This window comes from Ruditapes philippinarum, unplaced genomic scaffold (genome assembly GCF_026571515.1).
Source record: "Ruditapes philippinarum isolate M1 unplaced genomic scaffold, ASM2657151v2 ctg3111_1_1_1_1, whole genome shotgun sequence".
Taxonomy (NCBI): domain Eukaryota; kingdom Metazoa; phylum Mollusca; class Bivalvia; order Venerida; family Veneridae; genus Ruditapes; species Ruditapes philippinarum.
In genome coordinates this window covers 329,822-356,911 of record NW_026860451.1, presented here as the reverse complement: position 1 = coordinate 356,911, position 27,090 = coordinate 329,822, and the positions used below count along the sequence as shown (strand labels likewise).

The 27,090-nt window shown below is 31.1% G+C and overlaps 1 protein-coding gene and 1 long non-coding RNA gene across 3 annotated transcripts; one reads left to right on the top strand and one right to left on the bottom strand.

Moving 5' to 3' along the window:
* The first annotated feature begins 1,963 nt into the window (after positions 1 to 1,963).
* On the top strand, positions 1,964 to 3,527 carry LOC132760119 (uncharacterized). Its single transcript, XR_009629818.1, has 3 exons — positions 1,964 to 2,232; positions 2,650 to 2,724; positions 3,287 to 3,527. It is a non-coding gene; the product is annotated as an uncharacterized LOC132760119 (long non-coding RNA).
* Positions 3,528 to 4,172: 645 nt separating this feature from the next.
* Positions 4,173 to 26,848, bottom strand: LOC132760118 (uncharacterized). Of its 2 annotated transcripts, none has more exons than XM_060752017.1 (28): positions 26,657 to 26,848; positions 26,039 to 26,204; positions 25,055 to 25,178; positions 24,268 to 24,422; positions 23,613 to 23,804; positions 23,089 to 23,312; positions 22,281 to 22,372; positions 21,635 to 21,759; positions 20,771 to 20,932; positions 19,981 to 20,098; positions 19,092 to 19,365; positions 18,544 to 18,700; positions 17,786 to 17,920; positions 17,069 to 17,246; positions 16,021 to 16,156; positions 15,008 to 15,269; positions 12,970 to 14,697; positions 12,166 to 12,321; positions 11,023 to 11,211; positions 10,420 to 10,650; positions 9,832 to 10,023; positions 9,081 to 9,236; positions 8,320 to 8,514; positions 7,781 to 7,888; positions 7,177 to 7,316; positions 6,401 to 6,521; positions 5,694 to 5,892; positions 4,173 to 5,074 (listed from the first exon to the last, which is right to left on the bottom strand). In XM_060752017.1, exons 1-28 carry the CDS (start codon positions 26,809 to 26,811, stop codon positions 4,794 to 4,796), a joined length of 6,351 nt encoding a protein of 2,116 aa, XP_060608000.1. In that variant the 5' UTR covers positions 26,812 to 26,848; the 3' UTR covers positions 4,173 to 4,793. The 2 variants fall into 2 exon arrangements, with proteins under 2 accessions (XP_060608000.1, XP_060608001.1); XM_060752018.1 differs by having other exon boundaries at positions 7,198 to 7,316.
* Positions 26,849 to 27,090: the final 242 nt, after the last annotated feature.

The window sequence follows — 27,090 nt, the reverse complement described above, 5'->3', positions numbered from 1 at the left end:
ATTTACATTCTTGGGATATTTCAGTAAATTATGGGTTTATATTAACTGAGTACTTGAAACTTTTTTAACTATCAGAAAAGCATTTTGAATTTACTCAATTTATTATAAATATATGTATTCAGTAGTGATTTTTTTTAATTTGCAGAAAACTTACAATGCCCACAGGTACCATAGAAAGTTTCAAATTATAATGATGATGAAGAAGAAGAAAATTGAGTTGATAACAGAAATAATTGATGGTTAGTTTTGTTATTCAATAAGGTTAGATAACTGTTAAAAATAATGAAATAAATAATAATCATTGATTTGAACAATTTTCAATCTTAGTTAAACAACTTTCAATGTAGTATATTATTTCCATTTAAACAAAATGATTGTATAGATTTAATTTTTGTATATTAAAGATTTACTTACTTAATTACAATATTATTTATCTTAAAGGTTTGTAAAATACTTAAATGCATGTATTACTTTCACTAGTTAAAATTGTTGTCAATTTAAAAGCAAAAGTTCTAATAAAGATTCATGATCAATTCTGATGTAGCAGTCATTTAACCAGTAGGAATGCAAATAATTTTCAAATGTATTGTTTATAACAAAATTTTATAAACAATTGCATTGCTAGATATAGATCTACATGTTGTTGACATTATTTATAGCAATATTTAACAAAATTGAAAACTATTGCAGCTTGAAGAACAATTTTAAATTTATAAATAATTATTAAACTGGCAAGATTGCCAAAAAATAAAATTTTACTATAATGCCTAAAAATAATATTTTACTATGCCTGTGCTTTCAAATATTGATCTTTTTAATTACATGATAATAATACCAATCATATGCATACAAAACATAAATAATTAATTATTATACAAATATTTTTCAGTGTGTACACCAGGCTTTAAATGATATGGATAGTTGTGTGCCACAGTGAAGCCATTCTGAAAGACTGCATCTGTAAAGGACATGATTTATCATATTACAACATGGATACTTATTTGGAAAAAAACAAACAGTTATCTTAAATAAATATTTTGTTTTATATTTTCTCAGCTTGGTAGACATTTATTATTTTTTGTATTTGTGCAAAATAATAATGTTTGTTAAGATCTAGAAATATTATTTGAAATGAATAAATTAATTTTATTATATATTAGTTTATTAAAATATTATACCTTATTACATGACAATTAAATTTTTTTATTTGTTACAAGGCGGAATTTTTTCCGGTGAGGATTTTTCCTGCGGAATCCGCTTAAGGTAGGCGGAATCCGCCTAAGGTAGGCGGAATCCGCCTAAGGTAGGCGGAATTTGCCTAAGGTAGGCGGAATCCGCTGACATAGCCAGACTTTAAGCGGAATATTTAAATGAGCTAAGGCGGATTCCGTCTAGATAGGCGGATTCCACCTTAGCTCATTTAAATATTTCGCACCATATTCCGCTTAAGGTCCGCCTAAGAAGCAATATTCAACTCTATTCAGTTTAAGGCGGAATCCGCTTTACTACATAGGCGGATTCCACCTACAGTCAGGGCGGAAGTTTTCGTACGGGTAGTGTGCTTGCCATTTTAAATTATTTTGTAAAAAAAAAAATAAACAAAACAAAACAGTGCATGAAATAATCTCATATATTATGCCCTTTTAATCATCAACCAATATGCCCAATAATTGCTTTTATTTATGGTAGGTAAATAAATACTACAATGTATATTCACTGAGATTATATTCACCCAGATTTTACACTACACAGATCAGAGCTCTGATAAAACTCTACTGACCAGCAGTTTCCCATTATCTATGCATGACTGGTCATTCCAACAGATCAGGCTGTTCCATGTAATTATTTTGGGGAGAGATAACATTATAAATTGTATATGTAGAATGTGTCTAGGAGTCATATTGCAATTTTTTGTACAAAAATTTGTAATTGTTATTTAAAATTTATATATATCTATTTGTTATTTGATTTTTCTTTTACATTCAATGAATGAAAGTTAAGATGATGAGTAAATTAACCCTGTTTTACATAATGATGGACCGGTCCATTATATAGTAAACTGTTGTGAATTTTGAATTCTAAGATATCTGGGTCAGCAAAAAGAGTGCAAATTACAGAGGATCATGGTACTTGATATTTTAACAATTTTGGAGTAAAGTTTTGTTTAAGATCTCAAAGTGTTAAAGTAATTGGTATGATAACATGGGACAAGGAGATGTATAACATAATCAGGTAATTATTAACTTTTAGTAACATTAATTTTATATGACGACTATCAATACTAAGTAGCCGACTAAAATTTGTAACAAGAGGTCATTGTTGTTTTATTAGTATTTTCAACTTCATACATTTGTTGTTTTTTTCTGATAATTGTTTTAAATTTTTAATACATATATTATTTGCAAGTTAAAAATTATTCAATGATTTTTTTGTTAATCTATATTGTATAAATAGCATGTAAGTATATCTTTTTCATTTCCTGGAAATTAAACAAATTAAATGAATTTGATTAAATAGGACTAAATGGTACAATCAGTAGTTTTGTACAGTTGAACAGGGTCATCATAATCATTTATTATTTTACATGTTTTGTGTTGTCTTTCCATTATGGAACAATCTAAAATTACATTTTACACTCATAATTTGCAGGCTGCTCAGGGACTTAAGTGCTGACTGTGAGATGCCAGGTGTTTAATAATGATGTGCAGTATTAATCCTGAAAAGGTATATTTTTAAATCTCTATACTTAACTATTCAACATCTTTCCTTGAAAAATACATAACCAGTACTAAATAGTGTCACAAATAAAGCAGTCAGTTAATTCTTATACAGAGCAATTCTTAAACACTTGTACACTTGAATACTAGTAACTGATTCTGCGTGCTTTACTATTTGAATATGCTTTATAAGCATAGTTAATATTTAATACTGTTGAAACATAAAATTTGATATTAAAAAATATAAAATATAACTGCATATAATTATGCAATAAAACATAATTGAGCCGTGTCATGACAAAACCAACATAATGGGTTTGCGACCAGCATGGATCCAGACCAGCCTGCTCCTCAGCGCAGTCTGATCAGGATCCATGCTGTTCGCTCTCTATTTCTCTACTTGTAATAGGGATTGTAAGCGAGTAGCATGGATCCTGATGAGACCGCACGGATGTGCAGGCTGGTCTGGATCCATGCTGGTCACAAACCCATTATGTTGGTTTTGTCATGACACGGCTCAATTCATTACAAAATATTTGTTTAATTAATTATGAATTTTTTTATTAAAGGTGAGCACAACCACAAGAAGTTCTAGGAAACACAGGCAGTGGACTTAAAACAGACATGGATTAAAGAAATAGTAATTTAAATAATCAGAAACATTTGAAACCAATTTATGATTGAAACACTTCCAGCAAAATAATTGCAAAAAAAACAACAAAGTGTTGGATTCTAAGATTCCAAAACCTGCAGCTAGAAAAAAGCTGTTTGTGTTATAGTGAATGTAGGGTATTCTATTCTGTATTTGGACTAAAGGATGATATTTTTTTTATTAAATTATGTGACAGAAAATTTAATGTGATACATTATTGATAATTTTATCCCAAAATATGTGATCATGTTAAACTCATAAAATTCCGCCCCCTGAATTCTGTCCCAGAATTCCGCCCAGAATCTTGCTTGACAATTCCGCTCCGAAATTCCGCCCCAAGGTTCCGCCCCAAGTTTCCGCTTCAAAATTCCGCCCCAACTCATTTGCATATTTCGTCCCAATTCCGCCCAGAATCCGTTCCATTTCCGCCTGGATTCCGGTCGGAATCCGTGCCAAAAGCAAATGGTTTAACACTTGTATATTCGGGGGAGAATTTAAATTTCTGGGCGGAATCTGCCTTTGAATTCCGCTCCATTTCCGTGCAGAAAATTTCGTACAGGGGTGCTCATTTGGTAGAACAAATTAACAGTGATACAAACATGTATGTAACAAAATACATAAAGCACAACAAAGACAGTGACAATAGACAAACATTCAAGAAACAATAATTATGACTATATATTTCAATGTGTTTTATTTATTTGTTTTTTTAACAGCAAAAACAACATAAAAACAGCACAAAATTGAGCAATAAACACAGACAAAATGACAGGACATGGGAACAAAGACAACACATTAGATTATTCTGTCTTGAAACGATCATTTTTGGATTTAAAGCCATACGTCTATCATCAAAAGTAATCATTATGAATTTCAACATTGAATAGTTTGCCCATTTCCACAAAACTTAATAAAAATGTGTATTCACTTGATAATGAAGGGTTCTTTTATAACAGTGGTAGCAATCAATAGTAATATTTTTCATCTACACATGTATTTACATTTAAGTAAAAAAGGGTAAAATATCTAAAATAACTTGAAATAAAACAGAAAAAGAAAAACAAAACAAAACAACATAAGAAAACTAACACAGAAAGCACAAAAAGCAACATGCAAATATAAACAAGTCCATTAAACATAGCGGCCGTACAGGGCTGGTTCGGGATCTCATGAAATTCAAAATCTGATGAGGCAGCTTTACATCAATGTTATTATTATGCTATAAACACACTAAAATTTGTATGAAGTGTGTTGAATATAAAACTAATTTTCTGTTTGACTAAAATGCGTTTATACAGGTTAAATATTGTATGCCAATAATCAGCATTTTATCATAAGCAAGATATTATATGTGAATGTTGTGCGTTCATCATTTTAGACTTAAAATCTCAATCAATGATCCCCTGAGACAGTTCATTGAAAACTTAAGGTTTAGAACAATATTTAGGCATAGGAATGTTTTCATTCATGTCCGTTTTCTTGTCCTTTATTTCATCTAGTACACGTGTATGTGCAATCTTCCTATAACTGTCTGCTCTGGAACTGCTGGATCGGAGACAATAGAAGTGCACAAGGTGATCTACAATGCCATGTGGTGTGCTTGTAGGAGGGCATTTCTTCACAGGGCTGATAGAGAAACATGTTCTGTGTATACCATTTCTTTTCGTTTCCTTCACCAATGTTACTTCAATAGGTTTTACTTGTTCTGAAAGAAAATACGAAAAAATACCTGCAGGAAACTCAGTAACATACATGTTACATACATGTATAACATTTTATAAGAATGTCTCCAATTTTCCAGACTTTTAGCTTATTAAAAATAATTTATTCATAATCATAGCATTCTAAGATTCTGGAATAGTTGTGAATGCCAACATTGTTTGTAATCTCATAAAACTTAGTAGCAGAAGAATAGAATATGAAATTGAAATACAATTTTTAGATTTCTAATAAAATAGTCAGAAATTTCCAATAGCTGGATTCCAACACAATTTTAAATGTGCTTAGAAAAAATGTGGAATATTATTTTAAACTGGAACATAAATAGTGAATGATTTTATCACTATAAAGTTAATATTTCTTTGTTCATTTTAAGATTTATTTATCTGGGCAACAGTAATCCTATATCACCTGTATTTCAGCAAAATAACTTCTTAAAATTAATAGTTCAAATCTGAATTACTCGGGATGAACAGTGCTTAAAATATTGTCCAACTGCATCGCCAGAAATTAAAAAGTTTCAACTCTTTCTCCATAGTAAATTGTAATAATATTAATCATATTATGATGCTTAAAGAATCAACAAAAAATCAATTTCTACATACTTGCTTTTTCCCTCAATTGTGGAACACCCAGTGAGTTCTGGACTGGCAGAGGATCACACTTGCTGTCTGGTACTAAGTATGTTGAGACAAATGGTTGTGGGTCTGAGTACTGAACCTGGTGTGGTCCACGGAGGATTTCTGGTTTATCATCCAGGCTGCTACATATCCCACAAAGTTTGGACCAATATGTTTGTGGTACCTAGTAAGAATTGAAATATAAAAGGTATTTAAAATGCATAGCATGCTGGACTATTGTCAGGGCTTGGTATTAAAACAAGTCTGAACTATGTTGAGATTTTTGCAAAAGGGAAACAACTTTATAAAACTAATGTTAGAGCTATGTAAGGTATGTATTTAAAGTGAAAAATAGCTGCATGCAAACAAAGTGTAACAGTAATACATGGGTGTTCAGGAGAGCCCAATATCTCTTTGAATAGTCTAGCAGACCACAAGTCTTACTAAACTTATAAAAAGAATGTTTCCAAACAATAGACCAACAAATCGAATTTGATTTTGTCTAAAAGAAAAGCTTATCTTCATTCATTTTATTTTTTTCATCATATTTAGTTACCAAAATTCTATTAATTTATAATTCAGAAGGAGAAAAGAAAACAAACAATGAACAAAGATATTAAGGACATTTGCATCTGAATTTTCAACTATCTCCATAGACTTATGGAGAATATGGGCACACATATGATTCCTACCTTTATAGAAATTGTCTTCCCATCAGATAAAACAGATAGACCAAGGTGTGGTAATTTAACTTCCATCAAGTCCTCTCTTATTACCCTCACAACAACTGGTCTAGGACTATCCTTATATAACCTGAAAATTTTAACAAAAAGTCTATAAAGTCTGATTATGTATAAACTAGATATGGAAATGATAACTTGTTGACAGAAAAATATTTAACTGATGCATTAAAAAGCATTACGGCTGAGTGGTTACTTAATTCTTGGAGCACTACAGCAATATGTCACAGTTCAGAACTGTTCACTAATTTGGGGCATTAATTAATGTGTAGCGGCCATATAGCTCAGTCTGTAGAGCTGTGATATGGTATTCTGAGGGTCCCGGGTTTGAATCCCAGTCAGGCTGCACATTTTTCTCACCCTGTGGCAAGTAGCAAAACTATGCCACCAGCGTAGAGCTTAGGTAGAATGCTTGTCCTTGCAGTCTTGAGCAGACTCTATACAATAGGCTGCTCAATCTCAATATTTTGATATTTAAATCCCTGTAACTTCTAATGAACAGAGACAAATTCAATGCAGGAATTTGTCCATTACACAAATTTATCAGGTGATGAAGGTAGTAATTGATTAACATTTGATCAGTAAGCAGATAAAATACATTGAATAATCATAATTCTTTTAATACAATTTTATTAATTTAATATAAAAAGCCAATGTTTTTAGTATATTCTTTATCAACACACACTGCTATCTTAGACTCTCTGTTCGTTCATTAAGAGCATATATACCAATGTGACTTCCATGCATACCTAACAGTGTCCGAAGGCAGTGTAGGCAAACTTATGGGCTTTCCATCAACTTTCACTTCAATCTTTACAGGATCTGGATTAATCTCCACTTTTCTTTCCTTTGTCAGTATGGTAAGTAACTGTAAAAATATATTTTTTATTAGATAAAAACATTATTACATGAAACACAACTGATTATATATATATGTATTTTTAGCTAGATAGCAATGAATGTATGATACTTATTCGAACCACTATAAAGTTTGCTTCCCGGACCTGACCAGTACTGGCATCATATAAGGAAATGTTGCTGTGACCCAAGAAGGGCTCATGCAAACCAATAATTCCTGGGTTGAGATTAAGTTCATGATTAGCAAGTAACTTTATCACATTTTGCTTTATATTGACTGCATTATATTGAAGCAGAAAGTGACTGGCTTTTGCCACCAGTAAAGTGCAAGGCTAGCTTGTACACCAATGCAGTCTGATCAGGTTCTATACAGTTAAATGAATAAATTTTCATCCTGAAATTTCGAAATTGATAATGGGCAGCTCCAAAAACAGAATCTCAGGTCAATTCCATTAGGTTAAGGGTTAAATATACTTTTCTGGAGGAGTCCTGTGGATGTGGTTTGCTTGTGATGGACAAAGAACTGTCTGTTGAACAGTCTAAGGTTAGAACACTTTCACATGGATGGCTCCTCAGATCAACCTGCATTAACAAAGTAAAGGTAAATAAATAAATTAAATCTGATCATTTTAATGTATCATGTACAAAATAGTTATACAATAGATATGCTGCTTGGTATACTTTTGCCATTAATTTAACTGATAAAGTTAAAAGGTTCCCAATTAGACATAATCTGACAGTAAATTAGTATGTCAATTTAAACTCAAACTTTTGGTCATTACTCGACACACGATCTACTGAACCAGCTTTTCTAGAAAACAAACCAGTAATTATCAACTGCAAGTGACCAACTACTTAAATTCAACCAGAATCCTAAATTAGCACTGAGAGACATTGAATGACCATAACAGACCCAATATTCAAAATCAACATTCTTATAATAAAATCAATAAATTGTACACAATGCAAATTGTACAAATCAATATTTCCTGATTTAGTAATATATATCTTACTTCAACAGTTTTCTCCGTCAACATTTTAACCCTGTCTGGGGTGACGTGACAGGTTGCTGGACGAAGTCTGGAACCAAGGGCGGATAATACTGTATGTTCAGCATTGTCTAAGAGAGAAACCCTCTTCACCATGTCTGGTGTAGGTATATGCTGTATTCTGTTTGTCTCTGATGGCGTCTTTATCTCAACATCCATCTATGTAACAACAATACGAGTTATATCAAAAAAGGTAATACACTTTGATGTTTAACACATTATGTAACATTCATCTCTATTGTAAGAACAAGTTTAAATTGAATTTTTCAAAATAGAAGGTGAAATAGATTCATCAGATTAGTTTGAAACATATTTGAAAAGCTGTTAAACCTTATCAGAGTAAAATTTCTTCGAGCTTGTAACATAACCTCAGACAAGTAGGCCAGTTTTCCAATGAGCGGTTCTAATTATTGTATTTTTCTGCCTTTTTAGATTCATTTTCAATACAAATTAGTCATGTAACACAGACATTTTATGATTATGATTCTGAAGACTATCTTCCTCATTGTGCAGAGGGCATTGCCTTTCAAAAACATGCTTTATTTTTACTTCTTTTTTTCTTTAAGACACAAATTTAAAAGTTTTCTTTCCAAAACTTAACTGATTTGCCGCTAGTTTGTTTTTGAAAATATTTTATAATAAACATTTTAAATTGTTCAGTAAAATAAGTTTATTTGGTCTTTCTTAATGATTTTGTTAGACTTTATATATGAAACTGTAAATACCAATTTATCATCAGAGCTGAGTTCAAGTTTGACTTCTAACTGGTTCTTTAGATTAGTTTCATCAGGCATTACTAGTTCTAGCTTGTCATGAAGTTTCAGTTTCAACAGTTTATGTAACTTCCATGTTAACTCTCTCATGTAACTTGGTAAACTCTCCTGCAATACAATAATAAGAAAATTACTCCACAAATAACTATATTTTAGGTTATAAAGATAGCTTGAAAAAATTATTTAAACTACTCCTCAAGTTATAAATCATCTTACAGGATGTTTCAATCATGTGGGAAATGTTTTGTTAGGCCCTTTTTAGGATTTGACTCTTTTAACTGAAAGAAGGAAGGCAACTGTCAATCAACCTTATAAGTTTAATGAAAATGAATACTGTGCGTAATAAATTCCCTTGGAAGGCATTTTGTTAATTACCGCTAACTCCAGGCATTTAAGCATTATTATAAACAAGCACGAACTAAAGAAAGTTACCCTTACTGCATGCTGACATGCTGTATGACACATACAAACAAAACAAACTTATTAAAAAGCACATATAGAATACATAGAATAAACAAAACAAAAATAAAAACAATGATTCTAAAAGAAGTTAAAATGTGTAACATTTTGAATTTGATTAAAACAAAGAATAATGAAATTAGAAACTGCAAAATAAACATTAATGATCATGTGAAACTATTGAAAATTATTGGTTTACATTGGAAATTATGAATATTTTGCAAAAAGCATTTATTATATATACCTCATAAGCAAGAAGAACATGTAGATGCCTGTAAGTATTTATTTTATCCTTGATTGTTTTATAATCTATGGCAGTGGGGTCATCTGGTTGGCGTTTGTCACTGAGGTATCTCTGTAAAGTTGGATCCTGTCGACTGGGTAGTGACTGGTCCTGTTCCCATAGCAACTGTTGCAAAGACTTCCTCCCAAACAGCTTGAAACAAAATCAGAATAAATCATATTTTGTTAATACAATCATTTGTTTTCTTTAAGAAAAACATGAAATAATACATCAAAACTATACAAACTAGCATGTATGACAAAAATATAAAAATTCATGACTCACCTAGGCATCTTAACTTAGATAAATCAGATAAGTCCATGCTAGTTGAGTGTCACAATGTAGTCTTAGAAAAAATAATGAGATACAAAAGACACATGTGACATTTAAATTGTGACATTTAGTGGTTTTTTAAAGGAAAATTGCATACAAAACTTGATCAAAATTTAAAGCAAACACTAAGGCTTTGTATGATAGTCTTTAAATAGTCAAACAAAAATTTATCATATAAAAAATATAAATCAATATTCATTTTGAAGAAAAACCTACCCTTAAAGAAATCATTTTGCTATCAGTATCCACCAGACCATATCTGACTTTCACAACTCCCATATACATGTGTTGCCGTGGTTTCCTGGGCTGAACTGACTTACTTAGAGACATTGTATGATGGCTACTGTGTGAGATTGGAGAATCCCTCGGTAAACTGCTTGATGACTCTTGTAACAACTTTGTCTGGTGTTGCTGTCGTTGCACTCTGTCTTTAAGCTGCTGAATTGTCTGTAAGTTAAAATCATCATGACACTTGTTTAATCATAAAATATTCATCCCCTTGATGTTATCTTTTATATTCTAGAAGCATAATTATTTGATAAACTAAGACTTGTCATTCAGGGTCTGTGACCCGTATCGCTGTCTTAACCCCCAAATACTGCTTAATTTATCAATTAATGATGCACTGCTCAAGTTTAATATCAAAATATATATAAACTCAAGTGCGTTCACAGAACATCGACACCCCAACATTCCACTGTTTTCTCTGGTTTTGTCAGTATACAGACAGACAGCAAGACAAATGGACATGACAAATTTACATGCTCTCCACCCTAAGTTGGGGATTAAATAAAAAGAGTATATGTCTTATTATTTTACCTGGAGTGGTTGAAGGAGAGACAGATCAGAATGGGACTTGTCAATTAACTTTTTCTCCACTGTTCTCACAAGTTTCAGCTGGTTCTCTAGTTTCTCTGTGACAGCTTGTAGAAGGTTTTTCACCATGTCACTGCTATGATCAAGTTTTAATGTCTGTTCTAAAGGTTTTAGTATCCTGTCCAATTCATCCTGGGAGTAAAGTTTACAAAAGTTACACAATTGTACTCTTAAATCCCTAAAATATGTTTAATAGACTTACATTACTTTGAATTTGGAACCTTCCAGTATTATAACAAGGGTTTTTATTTGTTATTGATAAAATTAAACTACCCTAGAGCTGCCAACAGTATACAGAGTATGATTAGACTTGCCTGACTTTATACTGGTGCCATGTGCCAAATACTGTAGGCAAGTCAAAAGGACATTCAGAATACAATTGTAATCATTGATTTATAATTTATTAATAGGAATTTTTGACTTTTTGTATTTAATTATTTTCCTTAATCAATACAAAAAGTCACAGGCCTACATGTATGATTCAAATAGATAAAGTTGTTGTTTGAGAATATCATTGACTATGTTGCTTTATTCAATGCCTATTCAATGGTCTTCCAAAAATTGATCATTATGTACAAAAAATCTCAATCATTACAAAAAATATATAAATGATAACAACAATCTGCATGAATTTGATATTTTTGGCACCATAATGTAAATACATTGTATCATATCCCAATAAGGGTGGTAGAACGGAATGTTCTCTCAGACAAGTGATGCCAACCCTGTTAGCTATGGTTGTTATTATTTTGTCAAAGGTATACATGCTCTATCACTATCAGTGGAGTGTGATATTTATTTAGTTGTTTCTATTCTTAATTAAGCAAGATAAAGTAACAGAGACAGAAAAAAATAACGAAAACCTAGCATCCATTATGAATTTGGGTGTCTTTGGTAATATCAGCAGACTGAAACATTATGCTACCATTCTACCAGAATATTACCCTCTGACTTCATTTTAGGCTATAGAGTAAATGAATCACATAACTAACCCATTTTATTTTCCTCAGCTGCTGATCTAAGGCTTTAAACAATTTCATTTAAAGGTTTGTCGATAAATTTTCTAGAGCTGAGTATAATGTTTACCTGTGAAGAAAGAAGTTTACTCATGATATCATAGAGGAGCTGTTTATCGTGAACATTTTTAGCAACCTTGGCTAGTCTATCTGATGGTGTAGGATCATCTAGGCTGAGAAGTAACTTCCTCTGTAAAGGCCTCACTTCCGAATGTTGTACTTCAACCTGCATTATAAAAGATTAACTTTTCTTATCAGGAAAACTTTCCTCATTTTCGTAATAAAGAACATTTTGATTCAAGTTTCAAGTTTATGTAACAGGAACCTGATTCAACAACATGATACTTAAAAGGTGTGTAGTTTTTTCTCAACGCTTGCTGCAGTTATTCAACATAGAAGTGAATGCCCTATCAAAATTTAGAAACAGTTTGAAAAATTTATGTAAATTTAGAGTCAAGTTCTTTTTATGAGAATCTTAGCTGCAAAACTAAAACAATAAAGAATGGTAATGTTTCTAACCTACTACATTTGTAATTAATCCTTAAAGTCATATACAAGTTTTCAAAATAAAAAAAGGTAATGAGTTTACCAGGAAATTTTGAAGGAACTTATCAAAATAAGCCTCATTTACTTAAAATTACCTGAAATGTTATAAAGTTACCATGTTGAAAATGCTAGCAGTAAATGAAATGCCTATGCTAGCAGTTTAGCATCAGGCCAATTTCAACATCTGTACAGTTTGAACAATATCTTTACTGTTAACTGTTAAATCTTATTACTTTGATTTCAAAATCATTCAAAATAATGCTTGCAAAGTTCAAAACAAGAAAAAAAACAACTTCACTTCACTTGGTTAATCCTAAACTATAGATACCTTAAGTGCTTTTTTCAACAGGACTGCAACACCTGAAGTCTTTTCCTTTGTAAGGTATGAGGTCAGAGATGATAGGTCATCAAGATGGGTATCTGGTACAGGTAGGTCTTTTTTCCTTAATTGCTGTTCTATTTTTAGAACACTTTTAATTGTGTCATGCCGAACCTGTTCAGACTCATGTTTTAGTTTCCTGAGCATTACCAAAGCTGGACCACCCCGTACTGCTTCAAGCATTATCTTGTCTTTTGTGACCCTAATGATTCTTTCTAGTATTACTGATTGCTGAGACAAAGATTTTAAACACTTTATTAAAACAGTGCTGAAGAATGGTTTCCTTTCTGACTTAATGTCTAGTAATTCTTGATCCATTAGATCCATTACTTGTCTGTTTGTTTCTTTCACTTCATCCATTGATCTTTCTAATGATTCTATAGAAGGAAGTCTCCTCATATCGGGCATTTGAGATGGATCTTTTGCTTGTAAACTTTCCAATACTTTGAAATGTTTAACTTCAACTTTTACCAATGCAACAAGCTTATCTTCATCAACAGGTTGAATATGAACATCTGAGGATTTCCTCTCTTTTTCTACATTTATAGCAACAATTAACCTTCTTGATATAGCCTGGGATTTTCTCAACAGATCTACCTTTAATTTAACCAATTCCTTCTTCAGATTCTCATCCATGTTATCATCTGGTGTCTTAAAACTTCTTAAATCAGTTGTCCTTTCTTTCTTTTCTAACAATTTTGTATCTTTGTCAATATTGAGAAGCATCAGTTTTTGATGCAGAAGAACTTCTAAGATTTTTACTCTCAGCATTCTATCAAGCATGCCCTTCTCTAAAAGTGTGTCATCTAGTTTGTCCCTAACATCTTTAGATTTGTCATCAATTTCCCTTATTTGTTTCTTTCTGCTCTCAATACTGGATCTTGATGACTTCTCTTTTGGATCTTCAGACTTCTTCTTTGAAAGGGTAATTAGTTTTTCTTCAAGATCCAATAACATGGAATGTAATTTTCTGTCCTCTGGTTCAATTTCAAGTCTTGACTTTTGCAATTCTGAAGACTGTTTGTCCATTGAATGTATTCTTTGGTGTTCTTTAATCCATTCCAAATCCAGAACATGCATTCTTAATTTGGACTCTAGATCTTTTCTTTCTCTCAAAAGCAATAGTGGTCGCAATTTTTCCACAATCTTGTTTAGTTTCTTGTCAGCTTTCTCTTTGCTTACAACAATATACAAAACTTTAACAGAATCCTCTGGTTTCTGATCGCTTTTTGTCGTCTGGCGAAGCTTCACACTTACTTTGTCAGTAACTGATTTATATTGTCTTAGTAATTTCTTCAATGTCTCAAGTTGATCTTTAATCTTCTTAGGGTCTGCAGGCTGCCTACTAAGTTTTGTTACATCTCTGAGAATTCTCCTTTGTTGTTGCACAGCATCATTCAGTGATTTGGAATCTTCGCCCTCTGAGTTTTGTATGACATGGTTCAAAGAATCTTCAATGACACAATCCAGACTGTCCGGCTTATAGAGTTTCTTCAAGTGCTTTGCTGCCTTTGTGACAACTGCTGTACCAATATCTAGGAGAGAATCCAAATATTTCCCATCTTCTGTGACTGTCAATTTGATTTGCTCTTGAACTTGCTTTTGATATTCAATATCCAGAAGGTCTGATGGTTCCATGTTTCGCTCAGGCAAATCAAGTCTAATGTCTGTTACCATCTAGTAATTAAAGAAACAAACATGAACTTTGTCAATCTCTAGATCAATCAACTATGCAGTTTAATAACTTTTCTATAACAATTAAAAAATTACAACGACTTTTCAATATTATACATAAATATGAATTAAATAACAGTGTAAATTTCATAAGTTTGTGAAAATAAGAACAAGAATAAAGTTAGAGCACATTTGCATTTAAAAGTTTAAGATGTGATAATAAGGTTTGAAATTAGAAAGTTATGTATGACACATGATAATATAACATAATCATTTAAAATAATTTATAAATTTATTGATATTGATATATCACCTTCCATGGTTTTTCTTCACTTTGATCAGGCATCCGTTTTAGTTCTACAGTGTATAATACTTTCCTCTGAGAGTGATCTCTCTGGTAAAGTGTAGACAGCTGCACCTGATGTTTGGGTTCTGGGTTAGAGTCTGCCAAACGTACAACCAACCCACACTTACTTCCAGATTTTAGAATTTCTGTCTCTTTTGTGAATTTATTTTTCAGGTGTTTAATGGTTAAGTCCTTAAGTTCAAGATCTAGAAATGTTTCGGCATCATCTCTAAAACAAATATATAAAATATGTAAACAGTAATAATAATAAAACAAGTAAAATAATTTTCCTTTTATACATTCTCTTTCTTAATTTTATGTGTTTTATTGTTATTTATGTTCCAGGGAAAACAAAAAAAATTGACTAATGATACTGACCGATTAACTAATTAAATAAATTGAAACTTGACAAGTCTAAAGCATTTAATGAAAATGTAACTTTCACATGATATAAATCATACCAGTATTCTGAATGTGATAGCCCATAGTTATGATGACCTGAAGGTTAAAGTTAAAGACAATGATCATACTGAAAGGATACTGAATGTGTGTATATTCAGTACTGTATAATGAGTGGAATAAAATTACATTATTTATGTGAGCCTCTGGGGAGCATACTTTTATTTTATCAAACAAGTTCAGTAAATTTTTATGGCAGAAAAGAATTACATTTTATTGACACACTGATAGAGCAATGCTAAAATTTGATGCATCTTTAAGTTATGTTTGTATTTATAACACAAATGAAATCACTTTAAAATACATATATGCACAACCATTCAATACCAGTTTTATGAAGTTGCAAAAGCAGCAAGGGTATGTGGTGAAATGCATGTTTATGGTAAATAAAATGAAAACACATAGGTAATTACTGGTAATGACAAGACCTAAAACAATAAATGGTCTACTCAGGGCTACTAATATAAATATCATTCTTACATTGATCATATATATAATTTTAATTACAATGCTTATATTACCTTTCTGATAATGATTCTTCACTAGTGTCTTCAGAGCTATCTGATTCACTGTCTGAGTCTGAGAACCAGCTACCTAAAGACAACCAGCTTGATGATTTTCTGCTGGGATCTTTGTCAACTTTAGGTAAATCACTGTCTATAAAACAAATGAAAATGTCTCATATAGAAAAACCAGCATCTACAAAATACTGTTACATATTGTTTGTCTCATTAAGTAAAACCATCTAAAAATAAATTCAGTGTATGTAGAAGCATTGTTTCACAGAAGCTTTCATCCTTAACCTTCCAAATTTATGTCATAGATTTGCCTTTTAAAAGTTTAAGAGATTTCAATTTCAAAGGAGTAAAATTGAGCTACCAGCAGAAGAAGAGCCTGGTCAGGGAGACTAATCATTTTTTTAATCTAGCAGGGAAAAGGTTGACAAATGAAAAGATATTGCTAACTCTGTTGACTTGTTACTGTTTATTTGGAACTGTCAACTGCTAGTTTGAGGTATATTAAAAATTTAGCAGCATTCAGTTTCTAGTCTGGTCCTGATAGACTGTAAGTGTCTGTAATAGACTGATAACATTACTTTTCTACCTTTAAAATTTCTCTCCCTAATTTACAGAACCTGGTTTTTGAAACAACTACATAGAAAGGAAGAACTGTGTATACATAAAGGCTCACAATTATAATACAGCATTCAAATCCTAAACAAGTATAAACTCATTTAAAACTAGAACTGTGCCACATCATTCCATATTTCGTCAATCTAGGGATGAAGTGACAACTGTGCAAATCTATACTAATTTCCCCCTAAGTGTGGGTATAAAATCAACAATGACAAACAGACTCTTTAAACCATCCCCTTACATCCAATCTCCACTCCATGCATCACAGGCATTGACTCAACAGAAGTCCCTGCTGATTTGGTCTAAACATACATGTAAATTGAAATAGACAAGTCTCATGTTATGAATTTCGATGCTTTATTTCTCATCTTATGAATTACGATGCTTTATTTCTTACACTGAAATTTGGTTATAATATTTTTGTAAACTAGACCTGTGACATGCTGTATCTGTAAATCAAGTCCCGTGTCTACATGTGGCACATATTTAACATGGATCATCTGTCGTCCACTCATTGGAGGTAGAGGTACCAAGGTGTCTTTGCGCACACTTCTCATGCCCAGTATTTTCACGCTGCGCCCAAGAATATCCTTGCCAATATCGTATGAAACCTGGTAATTTTGATATTACGAAAACTTAACATTTGATGGGAAACAGAAGTCACATGATTAACAATTTAAATAAATTGTCTGATACATGTATAATGAAAAAAGCAACCTAGGCTTACTTAGGCTGAATCAAATTTAAAATCTGCATAGAAGAGGAAACTCCTGGGGATCTTTGTAACAAAAAATTTATGTTTTGTTAAAAAGTGGGAAAAAAACATATGACTGAAATTGTGCAGTGATTAAATGAATGCAAACAATCACTGTCTAGGATGGCATCTTCAAACAATTAAGCACTATACAGTAAAGGTGTCCTTATTTTCAAAGATTTTAGCATATTTTATTCAATATTTTTATTTTTAAATTTTCAATTGTGACTTTTTTTTCCTGTGGATTGGGAAAATAATAGATTATTTTCAATTGGGAATATGACTGAATATCGGCTATAGAATAAGCCAAATCAATCCCTGTTCTCACATTAGAATTTAATATAAAAAATCGCCTGGCACTTGGATCAACTGTAAATAGAAATAAAAGAAACTTGCCATTTTCAAGTCGGCACCATCAACAATTTTAATTTCTTTCCTTTCAGGAGGTAAAGGAAATTCCTCAGCGGTACTAGGAATTCTTCTGAGTTCTGTGTGAACATGTGACTTTACCTTGACAAGAGTCAACTCTCTCTGTCAATAAATATCACAACATGAAACAATGAAATATGGTTAATTCATATATCTTATCAAAAATATACAAAATCCAGACCATGATATATATTTACCATGTCTCCACTTAATCAATTTAACCTTTTGTGAACAACTGAAAAAGTGTACAAAACATTGGAGAAAGTGGATTTTTTTATTTCTATTGTGGTTTCAACACAACTGCTTCAATTATAATGTCTGCATCTGATATCAATTTGATTGTATACATCTATTTTCACTTGATGTAAAAGTACAATTAAACTTTGATAAACTGTATATATATCTGTATTTCTTTCAGACTTTTGAGACTAAATGTTTGCACTTTACCTATGCCATCAGCGTTGATGCAGTACATCTACACTAATTTTAGCTTGAAAGGCACACTATGCCTCAGAAATAAATCATTTTTTTCTTTTAAAGAAATGACAAAGATGTGTTTAGTTATGTTTTAATGATGGATTGAAGATTATTATATGCATATCACCAGAAGAGAGTATCCCTGAATGTGAAATTAACATCTTATAAATGAACCACATATCAAGCTCTAGAAAGCGCTATAGAAATTAATAAATATAAATAAAAGTGATAAATTAATTTCAAAATACCTCATCTTTAAGTTTGATAAGAAGTTTAGAACTGTCAGGATCCATATTGACAGACAAAGTAAGAGGAATATCCGAGTATACCTTGCCTTTAACACTCACACCAGATCTTATATGCCTCATTTCAACCTCCATGCGACATTTGATCTCTAATAATCCACTGCAGGAAAACATATATTTAGAAATAAAATAAAAGTAGAACTTGATGTTGAAATAATTATTTTACATGTACATGAACAAGTAAATCAAACTTTCTGATGATAAACTGGTCAGGTGATGAAAAAAGCTTGTTACTTTCATAACATTATCTGATCTTTATTCATCAAATTATATCATTCACATTTGTTCCTCTTTTATAATATTTCTAAAGTTGATATTTTAATCTTTAATTTGATATTTTATATCTTTAATTTAAATGTCAACATTTGCATTGTCTGAATAACTTACTTTAAAAATCATTGTATCTTCAAATATTTCATTTTTGGTGTTTTTAATAACACCAGTAAGAAGAATAAAATGTAAAGAGCAAATCTATCAAAATAATTTTTTACCTTGGTCTCACTTTTGTCAATGCATCCATTTTGCCAATAAGTGATTTCCTTTTTGAACTTCTTGGATCAGATTTAAGTTTCATTTCTCCATCAAGTTTTAGAGAAGCTTGTTTATCGATATTAAGTTTTAGTGGCAGACCCATTTCTGTCGGTATCGTGGTATGTAACAATGGCAAGACCAAGGTTTTCTGTGTCATCAGTAAACTCTTCAAACTTTCTACCAGACTAAGTTTATCTTTCAGACTTTCCAAGGAGACAGGTTTCTTATCGAAACCTGTAAGGAAAGAAGGAACATGGGTTGAATGGCTATATATCACATAGCTAATATCAAGTCACCATAATCCACAAAATAACCTTAATATTTATAGCATTATAATTAGTTTAGTTTATTATTCATGTGACATTGGCCTGCACCCCTATATGAAAACAAAATATCACAAACATAAAAATGCAATGAAAATACATAGAGGTGATCATAAACATACTAGTATATGGGATATTGTAATATCAGTATAAACAGTCACTTTTCTTCGTATAGCAATCGTATAGTAAAAACTAATGATTTAGTGCATCATTTTCTTTCCCCACTACATTGTTGCTCTTTTTTTCCCCTCATCTTAACAGTAAATATCAAATTTTTAAGATATTTCCATTTTTTAGTAAGGTTAAGAACCAAATTTTATAAATGTATAACTATAAAATGTTAAAAAAAACCCAGCTGTCCTGAAAGAAATGGCAAATAGTTTTTCAAGGCAAATAAATTATTAACAAGTATATTTTTAGAAGAATTGTCAATATATATGTAATCAAAAAAGAAAATATCAAATGCAAATGAACATGAAAATGAAGGTCATGAAGATGGATATAGAAAAAGAGAACAAATATTTACCTGACTGAACAAGAGGTGAAAGAAGTGAGCTTGTATCTAGGTAAATCAATTCTTTTCCAAACACTTTCAAGCCAATGGACCCTTGCAATTCTTCCATTAACTTGGGTTTGACACCAAGCTGAAATGTACAAGTTATATCAACACTTAAATTGTTATAACCATACAATAACTATTGTAACCAATATTACTTTGTAATATAACCAGAAGAGATCAATTATACAGAAACCGATATTTTCTATGGTGCTTGGCATGTTGTTCTCCCTTTTGCTTTACTTCTATGCAAAACTATTTTATATAAAGATTTTTCACTGTTTATATGGCCAAATATAAATGGGTAATGTAAGCTAATATACCCCTAGCTAGCAAATGACCATTTATACTTAATAAAACTATACAAACATTTTAAAATAAAATGACTGATATCTTTAATACATATGTATTACAATTAAACTGATTTGCTAACAATTTCTTAAATTTCAACTTAGGTAACTACTGACAATGACCTGAAAGATAAAATAAGTTATTTAGCTTAAGCATATAATCAACCATAAAATAAAACTGCAACATTGATAGACTGTTCATAAACAATCAACAATACCGACAATCAACAATTCATATAACTGAGGTTTTAATGATTTCATTACACTTGCTAAATTATAACCTTACATGAAGCACTGACTTTCACAGATTTCATATCTCTACAATGGTATATTAAACTATAGTCCAACTTTTGAAAATCCTTCATAAAAGCTAATTTATACAAAGTAAAATCATTCAATTTAACTCCCACCTTGTCCTTGATATCTTTAATCACATGCTCGTAGTCTGTATCTGTGCTCCTCTTTTGTCGAGGATGTAGAATTGTCCTCAATACTGTCTCCAATGATGTGTCCGAGGAAATCATCAGTAATTTATCTACAACTGAATCCAAACCTTTCCCACTGTAGGTCACCTGAGAAATATATAAAAACTAATTATTTTTACCTATAAAATTAAAGCATATAATATATCGTATATAAAATGCACACTAGCCCTCAGAAATAAGCATATTTTTCTTTTTTAGAAGGGCAAACTATTTAAATAACCCATTTAGAGCATGTTTGATGATTATAACCAGGGGAATGTAACGCTGAATGTAAAATAATGTGTCATAAAAGTGGCTACATGTAAACAAAGTGATATTTTGACTCCCACACAATTTACTTTTCACTATAAATGTACTAAATTCCAAAATATAAAAGATAGTTCAGCTATATGGTCATTGAGTAACTTTGGGAAAACTGTCACTCCAGGACACAAAAATAAGAAGATTTAAGAAATAACAGTTATATTACTTCCGGGACTTAGATTTTAGAAAATAATTACTTTGACACAATTGAGTTAACCATTTTCTTATTCTTAAAAAGCAAAGGTTGAAAATATTAAGATTATGTCTCTCTTCATTCAAAGGAAAATACTTTTTAGGAACAACAGGGATTTTTCATTATGGATCATCAAGCAGATATGACATAACATAAAAGTTTAGTTAAAGTAGTGTACTTTAATATTATTCTTTGACATTAATGATATAATGATAGCAATGTAAGATCACTTCAATGTCTGTTTCAGAGCAGTCACAGTAAATTAACATTTTCCAATTTTGTGTAATTATTACCTGAACAACTTCTGATGTTCTTCCTAGCAAGGAAGCTGTGTATTTTGTAGTGAAGTATGAAGGTGTCCATTCTTTTGGTGAATACAGCAAAGCAGACATGTATGAGTGTCCAATTCGAAGTTTTTCTGTAATATACAATATGAATTGATTTATTTTTCCAGTTTATATTATATTTATCTTATATCAGTATATCAGAATCAAATTAAGATACCTGAGTTTATATGTCTTAGTAATATTGTGGTAGTATAAACAGATGAATAAGCACAGGATTCTAATATTTTATCAATAAATTATTCTAATGTCCAATCAATAATTCTTTCATAGACTCATTATAAAAACAAATATTTGTGATGTACCTGTACATGTGTTGGGTATGAAAGGTATTTCACTATATCACAAAATATTGAAGTTTTACTGCTTATTAGATTTTCAGATATAATTTTTTGATTGAGAAAATGCTCTGTAAAGCTATATTACTGTATATCTCAATATGCATATGTTTTTATTGGTTCAAAGCCATACATTTTAGTTTGTCTACTATTTGTGTGTTTGCTTGGTTTTTACACTTATTTTACCACATTATTGGTCATTCTCCACCAAACTGACTTGGTTAATAATATAGAAATTTAATATAAATTATGATTACCATCATAAGTTGATCTAGCATATAATGAAGATTTGAGATGTGAGTTTGGCCATTTCTTTGCATATTTCTTTGGTAAACTGCTGTTTAATGCCCTGAATGTTAATACAGATAATAAACATAGCAAACTGCTGAAATATTCTAGCATAAACTATTAATGAATAGAATATCTTAAATATCTTAAATAAAGCACATATAAACAAGTTGAGCATGGCTTGAATTTCCGGAAAAATGGGTGTCTGTCCCGGAGATGCCCCGGGCATCGTTTGCCCCAAAAAAAAATCATGTATTTTTCAAAATTTTCAAAAATTTTTCTTAAATAAAAATCTCGCACTTTTACCTCTAGATCGAAAAACAAATCTGACCTGGTACACTAATACACAGAACTTTTGACATTTAAAAGTTTAAATTACAGCCCCCAATTATCGATGTCGTTTCCCCTCGGCAAAGATTCTTCATGCATCGGAAATTTAAACTTCTTGTTAAATTTGGGCAGCGTTTAATGGTGGTTTTATTAATTTTTTACGGCCCTTAAAAATTATCGTTAATCCCCGATAATCTTTAATTTTTAGATAATCCTAAATTCCCGGGAAAGTCCAAAAATTATGGCATGTATGATGAATAGAATATCTTAAATATCTTAAATAAAGCACATATAAACAAGTTGAGCATGGTTGAATTTTCAATCTCAAAGAGCCTTAATACTTTAACTAGAACATTGGGCAAATTTTAATATCGGAATCATATTTATCAAAAATTGCTTCTTTCAACTGCTTGTTAAGAAAACAAATTGTGATAATTAAATTCTTACAATTCTTTCAAACCATCACATGGTGTAGACAGTTTTGAGAGTTGCTGGAGAACAGTGTAGACATAATGTCCAACATTATCATTAGGATCATCTTCCAGGGATCTAACGATCATCTCTACAGGTGACGAATGACGGGATGTCAGTGCCACAGCACTAATAGCAATCATTCTAACAACATCCGGTTGTTTCCGGTCTAAACTGAGAGGCAAAAATATCTTCTTCACCTGGGATTTTTAAATTAAAGATTTGTTTTGTGTCACACTATTTATCATAATTTCTGCACTTTTTTTTTAAACGTGCCAGCATCGGATCATTTTAAACAATCCCTACCCCCAATGCATGCCTATAATACCAAAAAAAAGGATATAAACAAGTAAATATTAGACATGTGACCTGAGTTATTTTTCTTGGCAGCAATTAAGTAGGAAAAGTATGAACGTTTTCTAAAAATGTTCAAAAAGATCTAGTAAAATTCATTATTGTAATACTTGTTTTCTCTTATAACATTAGTACAATTAATTTACCTTCTCTGGGCTCTTTTCTAGCATTTGACGCAGGCTATCAAGTGCATCTATGCGAACTTGTTCTGGTTTCTTGTTGTCTTTTACAATAGTTTCCAGCCTAGGAATAAACTCCTCATATCTGAGGTTGGCCATCACTTTCACAGCAAGACGTTGACTATCCTCATCATCTCTCTTATGTAATTTCTCCACAAGCTGAATTAATAATTAACACTGTTTTAATATCTCAATGAATTTTATAACAGCTGAAAAACACTATATAGTTAACTAACTATATATTCAATCCAAGGAGTTTGTGATAACATTGGTGTGGCTCTTTTCTTGTTATTGATGTATTGGTCAGACAAAATATACAAGTTGTATAACAGCAAACTCTTGCAACATTTACTGTTCAAAAAATGAAATTACAGGAAAATTCAAGTTAAAAAAAACTACAATTTACAAATGTATTTAGTTTAGAATTCATTCATTCATGTTTAATTAATAGCATTTTGATGTGTACTCAAACACCTTCTAGAGGCCCTTACCAAGATTGTACCATTTGTATGATGTCAGCATATATGTTAATGTTGATGTGAGACATTCACATGCAGCCAAATAATGCTTTGCAAACAAAATTGTAATTCTTAATTCATTAATGACAACTTAAATGGATTACTTTGATGATTTTATCTTTGGCAGTTGTATAAAGCTCCTTCATTTGGTGTTGTTTGTTGTCAATCTTTTCAAGCCTCATGTCCATTTTTTTCCTGGCCTGCTGATCATTACTCTCAATTTGTAGCTCTTTTATTACCTTCCTCTCATTTTCCCTTTCTGACAACAACACAAACATTTAATTATGATATCTCCTGTATTAATGCATCCTATTTTTGTTCTAATTTTTTTCTCTACGAATATGTCAATAATTTGTTTTATCTAGTTTTATAATGATGCCTTTTCTTTAAAACAACTCCCAGAAAGTGATCTTAGTCCAACTTAGTAAGGTGTCAGTCCTCTAAATTCAGGGATTGTGGCTTAGATACCTACTAGTATCAAAATCATTTGTTCCCATATGACACCTAATACTTCCAGTAAGTTTTAAAAGTAAGATTTAAGAAGGTTTCAAGCTCGTATTTGAACCAGCGTAACACATAACTGGCTCAAATTGGATTTTTCCATATTTTATTTTTGGAACTCTCTATTATCATTATTGAGTGTATAGAGATAAAAATTTAAAGTTGGTTAGCCAAAGTATAGAACCATGTCAGACTGCACAGTAATGTAAGCTGGCCTGACTCCATACTGGTGGCAAACACTAATCACTTTCAGTTCAAGCAGGGTAAGACCTAAGGGTTCAAACTTAAATTGCTGGACACTGGAAAATATATTTTTATTCAATCAGTTATATAATGATTTGACAAACAGTAATTTTCCTCATATGATTAGGGTTGACATACTAGATGTACCTTTAATTGATGCAGCACTGATTTGAATCATTTTATCTCCAAGGGAACCCAATGTCAACCAGGCTGATCTACAAAGCATTGTGTCTTCCAATGTTGGGTGTGAATGCCTCTTCTCCAGATAGTCCTGAAAAAATGTGCGACATCCTAAACTGGAAAATGCTAACACATTAAAGCTTCTGTGAATATTTTATGATCACTCACTTGGCATATTTATGTTTTAGCTTCAATACTATAAATGAGGTTGAATCTATGAAATCTTTACAATGAAAACAACAAATAAGACTTGATTTTTTAAACCACATAACAAATAAAACAGTTAATAATAAACCTTAAAGGAACTCCACCAAGGTGCAATAACCTAAAATAATAAATTTTGAAATTCTTTCTTAAATCAACTTAAATTTGAAACCAAGCAATAGATGATATATAAATATACATGGTATTAAATTGATAATTCATTTTTATGCAATTTTTGGCTGATTTGAGTAAAAAGTATTGCAATGGTTTTCATTTTTTTTGGCCAATTTGCACAATAAAATTGATTATTTCTTGGAAACAGAGTGAGCGAATGATCTGAAAATTTGTACACAAGTTATTGGTCTAGACATACAGTTATACAAAAATCTTGAAAAAATATTTTCGGTTCCTTCACATCAAAAAACCTCAGTGGAGTTCCTTTTAAAAGAAAGATAAATGTTCTAATAACTCTTTTTTTGTCATTCTAATACTTCTAACCTGACAAACATTTGTAATTCCAGTAGTTTTTAAAAACAAAATTTTAACATTTTGTTCTTCTTCAACATGAGGTTTTTAAGTTTTTTTAAAGATAGTTTTAACCTCTCTAAACTAAGACTCTTGTTTTCCATTAAGCAGTATGGCAGTTTTTCAAGGATTTAAAACTTCAAACTGTTAGAATTTAATAGACTTACACAACACAAGTTATACAAAAATGTTGCAGTAAACACTGTAAAGCTATAAACTCACCATGAGTCTTTGCACCATAAATACATCAGGTTTTGGCAGTAGAGATAAAGTCATCAAGGCAAGAGATGCAGATTGTTTCTGTATATCTCCTTTCTCTATTCTCTCCAGTAAAACATCTACAGCTTGATATGTACCAACAGATGGTAAAATGTCTAAAACAACTTTCCTGATACAAAAAATTAAATATGTATTACATATTTATGAAAAAAAAATGAAATATAACTGTCACCATTAACATCAAAGGAAAATATAAATATTACAGCAACAATTATGACAAAACAACAACGCCAAAACAAACAGTAGGAAAGCAATAAAAGAATATTACACTATTGTTTTCATTAAGGATATTTTTCTTAAAGTATCCTATGAATTTATAAACATCATTTATAACACTATCTAATAGGCAAGAATAAATGATGATAAATATATTTTACCTAGTGGCGGTATTTCTTTTTTCTTAAAACTTCTTTGCATATCTTTTCCTTGCAAACACTGTCCTTCGTTTGTAAGAAATTAGTAGAAAGTGTACAACATATTAAAACAGGTTCAATAAAGTAGAGGAATCACCAAAGATTAAATAAACCATTAACCAATCTAATACTGTGACAGTATTATTACCTTGCTTTCGGCATTTTCATGCCTGACTTGAGAACATCATCAAGGATCAAGTCTAGAGTTTGTTTGTCAAGTTTCTTCAATAATCTGGTGAGTTCAGATATTAATTCTCCCACTTCCTCATCTACCTTGTCCTTCATCAGCAGTTCTATACCCATCAACACCTTCTCTACCTAGAACAGCAGCATGCCATCATAAGATTCAAGATAATTTGATAATTTTCTATGAAATTAGAAATGGTTTTAAAATAGTAAAATATTTTTCAGTTAGCAAACAAAGTAGGCTAAGCTGCCATAAAAATCCTCAATTAATACCAAAGCCTAAAAGGTCTGTCAAAATATGCTTTAATAGATTACCAGAAATGTGAAGATAAAATAGATTTTTTTGCATATTGTATGCAACAATATAATGTTTGTTGTATTTTTGAAAATTGAGGG

Bases quoted from the DNA above. Each gene is read 5' to 3' on its own strand.
- LOC132760118 (XM_060752017.1), bottom strand. From the start codon at position 26,811: ATGGGTATAGAACTGCTGATGAAGGACAAGGTAGATGAGGAAGTGGGA. The intron at 17,247-17,785 runs GCAAGTTTCTTT...CAAAATTACCAG, and splicing joins ATGGTGCCGACTTGAAAATG to GTTTCATACGATATTGGCAA. The intron at 10,651-11,022 runs GTAAAATAATAA...TTTAACTTACAG, and splicing joins CTCTCCTTCAACCACTCCAG to ACAATTCAGCAGCTTAAAGA.